Source organism: Mus caroli, chromosome 1 (genome assembly GCF_900094665.2).
Source record: "Mus caroli chromosome 1, CAROLI_EIJ_v1.1, whole genome shotgun sequence".
Taxonomy (NCBI): domain Eukaryota; kingdom Metazoa; phylum Chordata; class Mammalia; order Rodentia; family Muridae; genus Mus; species Mus caroli.
In genome coordinates, this window is record NC_034570.1 from 151,848,449 (window position 1) to 151,859,206 (window position 10,758).

At 45.7% G+C, this 10,758-nt stretch overlaps 1 protein-coding gene across 1 annotated transcript in view; it reads right to left on the reverse strand.

The window, feature by feature from the left end:
• The window catches only part of Prdx6 (peroxiredoxin 6), a 10,437-nt gene extending 1,584 nt beyond the window's left edge, over positions 1 to 8,853 (reverse strand). Inside the window, exons 1-4 of the mRNA XM_021165917.2 lie at positions 8,681 to 8,853; positions 4,514 to 4,670; positions 1,419 to 1,565; positions 805 to 951 (exon numbers count right to left, since the gene is read on the reverse strand). Of these exons, the coding sequence (XP_021021576.1) occupies positions 805 to 951; positions 1,419 to 1,565; positions 4,514 to 4,670; positions 8,681 to 8,775 (546 nt within the window). The 5' untranslated portion in view covers positions 8,776 to 8,853. The remainder of the gene's footprint in view (positions 1 to 804; positions 952 to 1,418; positions 1,566 to 4,513; positions 4,671 to 8,680) is intronic.
• Between the last annotated feature and the right edge of the window lie 1,905 nt (positions 8,854 to 10,758).

Sequence of the window (10,758 nt, forward strand, 5' to 3'; positions counted from 1 at the left end):
CACACACACACACACACACACACACTCTCTCTCTCTCTCTCTCTCACACACACACACACACACACACACACACACACACACACTACGTTTCTAAGCAAGTTTCAAAGACTATATATGTTTAAAAGGTTGGCACTTAAGAGAAAAATGCTACACCATCAGTACACCAAGTTACAGTTAGTTACACAGCTGCTGGGACAGAGGCCAATCAAACTTTGCTTCCCTCCTGATTTTTGAGACAGGACCTTGCTATGTAACTTAGGCTGAATTTGAGCTTATCCTCCAGCTGTGGCCTCTGGAATGCAAGGACCACAAGTTCCACCAAACAAGGAATATTTTGCTCATCAGGTAATATCGATGTAAGGCTTTTTAAAATTCTGTCTATGTTAAAGTATTCTGTATCTGAAAAGGAAATGTTTCATATGTGGGCATTTTTTGGGATATGGAGTGTATGTGCACTTCCCAGTTGAACATTCCTAACCTCCAAAAACTGAAATGTGTCATGTATCATGTCCAAGAAGTCTTGGATTTTGGAGCACTGTGGAGCTGGGATTTTGGGGTTACGAATGTTTAACTTCTGGGGTCACTGTGACCTATATATGTTGGAATTATGTAGGGTTAGCAAAAACCACAGTTTGTGTTTTATACAAAACAGTGTGAATGAACTCTTAAACAAATCCTCCTGGGACACTCTACTGGGACAATAGAAAAAGGCCCAAGAAACCCACATCCTGAACGTGGCCATGAGAGACTGTCCTTTGGATCTTTCTGGCAAGCTGGGCATCCAGTTCGTAAGAGCAGTTTTACCTTCCAGTCAACTGGGGTGGCCACCGGCTTTGTGCCTGTCAGCTGGAGAGAGTCAACCACTCTGAGAATCTCATCAAAGTTCCTGCCCGTGGTGGCAGGGTAGAGGATAGACAGCTTCAGTTTCTTGTCAGGGCCAAAAATGAACACCTGTAAAGCACACAGGAGGCCTTCTTTAGTACATGACGGTAAAGCTGCTTCTGGACACTCAGGGTCATGAGCTCTAGCACCTCTTTTCCCCTTAGTCCAGGGAAGAAAACAGAACTGGCAGAGGAAATGGAGTTCATTACTAGGTAGCCAAATGAGGGAGGGAAAGACTCCTCCTAGTCTGTCCACCCTTCCTCTAACACAGAGGGGTTCTCAACCTTCCAATGCTGCGACCCTCATAATTCCCCCAAGTTATTTTGTTGCCACTTCATAACTGTAATTTTGCTACTGTTATGAATCATGATGTAAATACTGATAGGAAGAATATGCTGTGACTCCTGTGAAAAGGTTGTTTGACCCTCCCCCAAAGGGGTCATGACCCCAAAGGCTGAGAACCACTGCTCTAATATGCACAACTGTACATATTCCTCTTGTATTGGCTCAAGCATTCACACAGCCTTCCGACTCACCACACGGGCCGTCACAGGCATGTTGTTAGCATCCTTCTCGACTGGATCCAACATGCCCAAAAGGATGGCAAGGTCCCTGCCCTTATCATCAATGATGGGAAATGGCAACTTTTCCGTGGGTGTTTCACCATTGTAAGCATTGATGTCCTGAAACAAGAGAAAAGGGGAGTGAGCCTCTTAAACCTGACACGGGTCTCTGCATCTCACCAGGCTGAGAATCATCACTCAGCAAGCCAAGGAATCACCATCATAAGCACGCCCTCGAAGGAATCTTAATAAGATGCGTGAACGGATACTCCTCGCCTCAAGCAGTTACTCACTCAAAGGAATATTAGCAGAAGGTAAGTAGGAGAGTGTAGGAAGTGGGACTAAAGTTAGAAAGAGGTGAGTTTATTGTTCACGTGAAGCTCAGAGTGGATACCGATTGACAGGATGGCAGCAGATTCAAAGCAGTTGGGACTGTTGTGCATTCCTCTAAAGATGAGAGGAAATACAAACCTCTCTGGAATGGCTAGCATATTTAGTTTTACTGTCCGAAGCCACCCTTTGTGGTGGGTCACTGGCTACATGTTATTTAGTCACCAGCCAAATTAGAACCATTAGTTTCCTGACAGCACACCTAGAGCTTCCCTATGTAATCAGTTATAGATCAAAGCTGGGCACTGCCTTTGGACATTTGAATTTAGTTTCCATTCCAGAAGAGCACACGTTTGGAAACTTCTAAGAAGGCAGAAGAAAGGAGTCCAGGCATGCTCCTACTTAGATGTGTTTCGTAATGACGACAATGACGACGAGCTCTGAACTCCTCTGTGATTTATTTACATTTTGATGCTGACAGACATTATTGAGTATTGATACATTAACTCCGGACCTCGTCACTTGTTTAATTGACAGCACATCACACTCAGAGACACCAAAGAAGCACGTTATTTACTTTGTCTTTATTTTACTCTTAGTTAGGACAATTTCGCCCTTTGCCATCTAACACAGAGAGAACATTGAGGTTTAGATCCTTTTCAACTGGGTGAGCTTGAGCAAGTCATTCCAATCATCACTGGCTTATAGCAAAGGGCCTTGCCAGAATCTAATGAGAAACTGCCCACGAGGAAGGGGGGGGAAGTGCCAGTCACCCATTGCCAAGGAATGCAGAATGAAAAAAAAAAAAAAACCACCTCAGGGAAGATGACAACCCTGCTTGATCTCCTACGAGTCACCCCTTTGATCCTAGACATTTAGGATTAATCGGTGTGAAATGGTAATGGGCTATAGCCCAATGCCCACACCGATATGCTATCTTTTATTCAACTTCATGTGACTGAAAGTGTTCATTACATACATACAAATGGGAGGTATTGTGTGGTATATTGGAGCAAAGCTGATTAAAATATCCTGTCCAAATACTTGTAAATACTTTTTTGCCCAAAGCAGACAATTTCAATCCATTTATCCAACAAATCCTGACTGTCACCTATCCTGAGAACTTTTCTAGCAGTGAACTAGTTTATTTCTGCTGGGCCCTACACTCCCAAGGGGGGAAAAATAGTGACCAGACAAGCAATATGCAGAGATTCAGACAAGGGCTAAAGAGGAGATATGAAGTATGATCAGGTGTTATAAGGTGCCATTTGAGGTAAAATAACAAAGCAGTATAGTACAGGTAAGGTGGGGGGATGCATTCAATACGGGGAGCCAATGAGTGGGTGTGGATAAAACAGACAGGGCTAGAGTTGAGAAAACACGAAGAGTTAAGAACGACCCTGGAGTTTCAACTTAGCAACTCCAAAATGTAGCAGCTATTAGCTGGGATGAATCAAATCTCGGAATAGACAATGGCGTCCACTTTCATACATGTTGGATTCAACATGTCTGCATGGCCAAGGGAGGTGCCAAGGAGGCCATGTTTTACTACCTGGGGACCAGGAGAGTCCTGACAGATGGGACTTGGAGAAGCAGTTCCTGGATGTTATCATTAGTTTATCTTGGTGAGTGGAAGAGCTCTCACCAAGGCGGAAAGAGAGTCCATGAATGGAATAAACTCAGGCAAACTTCAGCACCAATTAGGGACTGGGAGACAATGAAGAGCAATTATTCTAAGTATGGACAGCTGGAGGTAGCATCCTGAAAAGCCAGAGGCAAGGTTTAGAGAGATGAACTGGGCTGAATTCTGACAACCGGGAAAGACGGTGTCTGAGAAGCTATTGTTGGATACAACAACACAGAGATCACTCCAAAGTTGAAGTCTGACTTTCAGTTAACTAGTGACCCCTGCACCCGAGGTTTACATACACTTTCATCTCAGAAATCAAGTTCCATTCTACGAAACTTCAGACTTATAGCACATGCCATTCAATGCCTTCAGATACAGAGGAGGGGAAAGCAGAGTGGTTTTTCCTATTCTCTTACCAAGGAACACAAAGACTTCCCTGACCTCTCTGGTCATCGGCAAGTGTACAGGCATTTCCCCATCCAATAACCAATCAGTTCTACATGTATACACCACCACTGAGTCTTCAATACAACTCAACCTGGACATTATCTACCTACAGAGATAGCAGATTCCACAGAAGGGTCAGATCAGGACGATCACCCCCAGCTGTTGATACCAAACACAAGTTCCAAGCTGACTAAACATTTGGGACTCTCAGGATCCTTTCTTTGGGACTGGTTAACTTGTTGGAACTTACAGAATTTAGGGACATGCATCTACAAAGGAGGCAGATGAATAGATTAGATGTTCAAATCCAGGATGGAGCCTCTATGCCCCAGGTATACCTAACTTTCCAGGAAAGCCCGCTCATTTAGCAATCCAGATCATGCAACTCTCTTAGGATTCGTATGGAATCTTCATTGCATAGGCACAGTGGGTTAAATCATCAACTACTGATGCACACAGTTCAACCTTCAGCGGCTTCTCCCCCTAATCCTGCCTGGTTCTGTTCAAAGCTGTGGCTAATCAATCAATCTTCATTAGCATATAATAAAAAGACACTGCATCTCGGAAGTCATAAAGTCTATTAGGAATGTATGGGAGGCAACAAGAAAGGAGGAATATATATCACACACACACATATATACCTCAGATCATAGAACTATACCTTGCTCCAGGCAAGATGGTCCTCAACACTGTCTATTGAAAGAGCAATCAACTTAACATTCCTCTTGGCAAACTCTGGCGCCAGCTTTGCAGCTCTGCCAAGTTCTGTGGTGCACACTGGGGTAAAGTCCCGTGGGTGGGAAAAGAGAATGCCCCATCTGCAATGAAGAAGAAAGTCACAACTGAATGGACAGTCACCATCACCATGCAGAATAACTCAGTATTTGCACTTAAAAACGTCTGCATAATGAAGACATTTAAACCTTTGAGTTCCAACCTTGTCTCCAAAGAAGCCCAAGTTGACAGCTCAAATATCTATCAATAGATAAAACTTTATACACCAAGTATATAAGATTCAAGATAAATGGTTCAAAAGGATTCATTTTAGGGCATCACTTTAGAAAAACAGAACAACAACAAAAAAAAGCCCTGCAGATCAGGCTGGCCTTGAACTCAGATCAGCCTCTGCCTCCCAGAGTGCTTGAGACTAAAGGTATGGATCACCACACCCAGCCACACACTGTGACTCCTTTTCAGTCAATAAAATTTGTGCTATTCAAGTCAAGCACCCTATTGAAATACTCCTTATGCCGCTTTTTTTTTCTAGCACAGTCCTTGAAATTCATCACCTACTAAGCCCCAAATTCAAACAGATGCCTGATTATAGTAATAAACAGATTATGTAACCCGGAGCAGATAGAGCTTTAGCCTCAGACTTGTAGGTAACTAAAAGTCAGGTTGGCATGGGCTGGAGAGATGGCTCAGCAGCTAAGAGCACTGACTGCTCTTCCAAAGGTCCTGAGTTCAATTCCCAGCAACCACATGATAACTCACAACCATCTGTAATGGGATCCGATACCCTCTTCTGGTGTGTCTGTAGACAGCAACAATGTACTCACATACATCAAATAAAAAAAAAAAAAAAAGTCAGGTTGGCACTTGGCTTTCTGGAAGCAGGCAGATAGAAAATCTTTCATAAAGCCACTCGACTGACCTAACCTGTAAAACAAGGCGCTCGCTCATATTTGCACCACGACAAAATACGTCTTAAGACTTGCAGTTTCTGACTTTAGACCAAGCAGGTAGAAAACACAGATACCCTACAATGTACCCCCCCCCCATCTACAGTACTTAGGTGAAGATTACAATTGAATCCATATCTAAGGTTAATACTCTACAGATTTTGAGGATGATTCAAACTGAGTTCCCAAGGAACTTCCAGAGTACAACTCCTTCTCCTTGGCAACAGCTCTTTTGAGCTCAAAGGAAAACTCGGCACGAAGAAGTCCTCTACAATCCCACTGTTGGAGCTGGGCAGGGCCAAGGTCCCAAACTAGAAGATTACTCAATGTGGCCTAGATGCAGGGCTTCCGGCAAACCTTGCTGAGCACGAAGAACACAGCAGACAAAGCTACTGCCTTCCACCTAACCTGCCACTCAACTCAAGGTGGCAAGGCCTAAAAGAATGGGAGGCCCTGAGGTAATGCTTGAAGATTGTGGAGATGTGTGATGGCTAGGTGTTTTTGGGTTTTGTTTTTTTAATATGGGGCAGGAAGAGCAACTCACATCTTTAATCTAGCTGTCATATTTAGGCCTTAGGTTCTATGGAAAAGGACCAATGGTGGTCAGATGAGACTTAAGAGAAAGGCTCCATAAGTTGCAGGGAAAAAAAAAAAAAGGAACAGCATTTCTTTATGTACTGTTCTAGGAGTGATGAATTAGAATTTTATTTTATTTTGTTAATTGTGAGGCAATGAGTTTTGCCGAGTCATGCTGCTGAACTGCATTTCTGCCTCTTCACACACAGAGCGGATCGGATCTCAGGGTATTCCAAGAATGTCTGCGCTCCCTACCCTTTGGAGAAATTCAATGGCATTATGCCATTTCCTTCCTCATTTTCAAAAGACAAAAGGTTTCCTCCTTCTAACAGAACGGTCTCTCCTACCAGAAAACCTGTGGCGCAGGTGTTTTGATTAGTGAGGAACCCTGGGATAGATAAGATGCTCTTCCACACCCACAGACCATACAAACCTACTCAACCCCCACCCCCAGTCCACCCCCCGGCTCCCCAAACCTTCAGCTGTTTCTAATTATCGGGGGTTAAGTAATGCTTAAAGTTCATTTTCCTTTTCTCCTCCAAAGGATATTTGAGTCTGTCAGGGGCAAACTGACTTGCGATCATCTACAGAACAGAGTTTGGAAAAACGAGTCAAATCCCTTGTATTACGAATGACACACAGGGTGGAAACATCTTTCTCGGTTATTGCAGGCGTATCATGACTCACTGGTGCTAAGCACACTGTTATGTTTGTTCATAAATTTACCTCATCTTAAGATGCCACTTCATCTGCTTATTTTGTTGCTATTTAGGGACAGAGCCTCACTAAGTTGGCTTGGCCTTGAAGTTAGGATCTTCCCAACTGTCTCCTTAGCAGCTGGAATAAAACAGTTGCATCCAAGCCGGGTGTGGTGGCGCTCGCCTTTAATCCCAGCACTCGGGAGGCAGAGACAGGTGGATTTCTGAGTTCGAGGCCCGCCTGGTCTACAGAGTGAGTTCCAGGACAGCCAGGGCTACACAGAGAAACCCTGTCTCGAAAAACCAAAAAAAAAAAAAAAAAAAAACAAAAAAACAGTTGCATCCAGATCTAGATCAATCAACAATCACTAAGATTCCCACCCCCGACTCTAGCGTGGCCATCTTCACAGCACATGCGCTTTAGATTCATACTTATCTCTCGTCCTTACAGAAGAAGCGCTCCAGCAAGCCCTCACATTTGCTGGGGGTGTGGGCTGCAGACAGGAATGGGAAGGAACACTGTGTAAATCGTGGGCAGTCTTGGATAAATATTAACACTAGATTTTGAGTGGTGAGTCTGGCTGGCATGCTTATTTCTAGACTTTTCTCCTGCAAGGCCTGAGGGATCCATTTGCTACTTCTTCAAGTCTACCTTTCTCTTTTAAAAGCTCTTCTTCCCCTTAGTCAGTAGGAGCCAAACTCACCTCAGGAAAGATTCTCTAATGTTTCCTTTCCTGCCTGGTCACGGAGTAGTTTCATAAACTGCTCTGTCCTCACCATACATACATACATACATACATACATACATACATACTAGATACGAAAAAGACACAGACAGACCCAAGAGTTTGTTCATTTAGTGTCACTGGGCACTGAAACTTCAGAACCACAACACAGCCTGACGCGTGTGCAAAACGCGGACTGAAACTAAGCATCTTACAATGTGTGCATTCAGGAGCTGTAAAACTAAGACAAAATCGGTGCATACCTAGCCACTGTGGCCACCACTGTTGCTATCAGCAGCAAGGCCAGGCGCTGTTGCAAAGCGGAGGGGGAGGGGACCAGTGGGAAACAAAAGAGTCTCAAAGTGGGGAGGCACACGTGTCCTAGCCTTGGAATGGCCTAGAGTGGCAAAATGGTTGCAGCCTTTCCCTCAAAGCATTGCTTCTTCTAGAATCACGGCCACACCTACAGAGCGTTCCTGGGTGCTCCCAAAGCTGTTACATATAATCTTATTTTTGACCTCTGAAGGAGGCGCTGGACAAAAAGTCTTTTGGTTACTTACTTGGCACCGTAGTTTTTTGGTTTTTTGTTTTTTCAAACCCAGAAGTCCGCAAATAACACTCCCCGAAGTTAAGAGGACCCCAGATAACGTCGGGCCAGCCCTTAATTTGTGGCCGTGTGCTCTAACTTTGACCTTAGGCATCCACCTTCCGCAAGGTACAAATTCTAGAGCGGCGGGAGGGCGGGCAGTGCGATCCTGGGCAAGCGTCCCGGGAAATGACCTCAAACACCGAGCAACCCTGCCCCACCTCCCCTGGGCTTTCAGAACGACCCCGACACAAACCCAGTACTGTTTACAAAACCAGGTTAAACAGACAACAAACCGTCCTCGGCACGGACCGCCTTCCCAATGCCAGCCCAGCCACGCTGGGTCAGGGAAGGATCCGCTGATCGGCGTAGGGCCGGCCAGAGGTCGCAGGTCCCTAGCAATGCCCCGTGATGCTCGGCAGGACCCAGGCGGCGGGCACGTGCGGGAACCGGTGAGGGGCTAAGCCAGAGACCCGCCGCGGCCGAGCGCAACACGGAAAGAAGCGAGGCAGGTAGCTCTGGGTACCCGTCACCTGGCAGGGCAACGCGGTGGCCACTTACGAATCTCCCAGGAAATCGTGGAAGCGGATACGGCCGATGGTGGTATTGGCCTCAAAGTTGGGGGCTTCGTCCCCGAGCAGCAACCCTCCGGGCATGGCGGCAGTGGTGACGCTGAGAACAAGGAGGCGCAGCCGCAGCAGTGAGCAGCGGGCGGGCTCCTGCGGAGACCTAGATCAGTGCTGGCCGAGTGGGCGGGGCTGGGGCGGGGCGGGGCGGGGCTGGGGCGGGGCGGGGCGGGGCGACCGCGAGTCTGGCGGCTGCGGTTCTTCACGTGGAGCTTACAGGCAAGTGAGATTCTGGAGCTAAAGAAGGCCACGTGCAATAGGAAGGAAGCGTAAGACCGAGAATTGCGGGGACTTGTAGATCTGGCGGCTCTGCAAAGATGCACTAGGAGAAGGTGGAATTAGCGCAAATCTTCTGACATTCTCACCCCTGTCGGACTTACAATTTAGATCTCTTGGGGTAAAGCCCTCTTTTACTATGAGCATCTAGTAGTTGGACTCAGCCAACCTGGGTTTCAGAAGTTTCTCAGGATGTGGCAAGAACCAGACTTGTGGCGTGGGCTAAGTCAGAGGAAGTGGCTTTCTTATTGCAGCAAAAATTCTGTACCAATGTCAATAAGAGGGCAATGGGAAGAACCTTTTTTATTTTGCCTCCCCATTCCTGGAGTTCCTTATAAAATGCTCAACACACTAATTCTAAAGTTTAAATATAGGTTTCAGAACAGGCTTCTTGAGATCGAGTGTATGCAAGTCAATTTCCACCTGAAGAAATGGGACATTTTGATCCACTTACTTCCTATTTCCTAAGCACAAAGTGGAGAAAGATGCCTGCCCTTATTAGAGACAGATGGCAGACATTCTGCACAGAAACCAGAATCTGTTAGAAGCTCAGCCTGGTGATCGCAAACCAGAGACCCCAACTACTCTGGAGAAAGGAGAAGGATTGTAAATTCTGAGCTACAGAGGAAGTTCAAAGCCAACCTGGGGAACTTAGAGTCTGTCTCAAAATAAAGGGGAATGAGGAAGCAGGTCTGTGGCAGAATGCTTGCCTGAGTGTGGGAGGCCCCAGGTCCAATCGCCAGTGCTAGGGTGTGGTGGAGAACAATATAGAAAGCCCCGAGTCCTAGCTGGAGAAACTAAAGCGAGCTTATGTAAGTTAAGTGAGGCTAACTGGAGGTCAGCTTCAGATTGTGTGGCCCAGCCTGGGGAAGCCTGCAGGACAGTAGACTACTTAGAACATGGCAAGTGCTCTCAGAGTGGTAGCTTTTATTTAGATGACATGATTTACGCAGTAACTCTCACTTTCCTTATTGCTAGCTAGACACCGTGCGAGGCCTGATGTGAGACATAGTCCCAGCTCTTACAGGAAAAGTGCAGTCATGATATCATGTAAGGTGATATGGACAGGGGAGCTGTGAGTGTTTGGGGTTCGGTGTGAGGAATCCTCTGGAACAGACTTAAGGGATTTAAAGGAAAGCTTGTGGCGGTGCTGAGTGCAGCGACCCACTGTGCCCTGTGTTTTCATCATGGTGATAAGCCCTGTCTTTGTGTCTGCATGCATACTGGTCATGCCTACTTCACAGAGATTACTGCCATGCGTTTTAAAGTTAAGGTAACTTCATGTCTAGCTTGACTCCACCCTTCTGTTTTGAAAGCACGTATCTTCACTTTATTTATTTATGTATTTTCACAGTAGGGAAGCAGGGTAGCTTGACCTTAAGGAACTAAGAGCAGTGTTGCAAAGATGGGCTAAAAAATCAGATACACCACAATAAAGAGACTGGATGCAGACTCACAGTGGCTGATCTCTATCAAAGGCATAATTACATAACCACCACTTTAAACTAAGCGAGTATAGTAAGATAAACACCTATTCCAATCTATAGTGCCAGAAGTAGCATGCTGGTGACGATTTAGTAACCATGCTCTAGCCTTGGCAAAAATCGGAATTCTTTAAAGGTAGAGATTAACGTGTCTGTTTGCTTGATTGTTTTTCAAGACAGGATTTCTTTGTGTATCACTGGCTGTTCTGGAATATGATCTGTAAACCGGGCTGGTCTCCAGCTCACAGAGCTC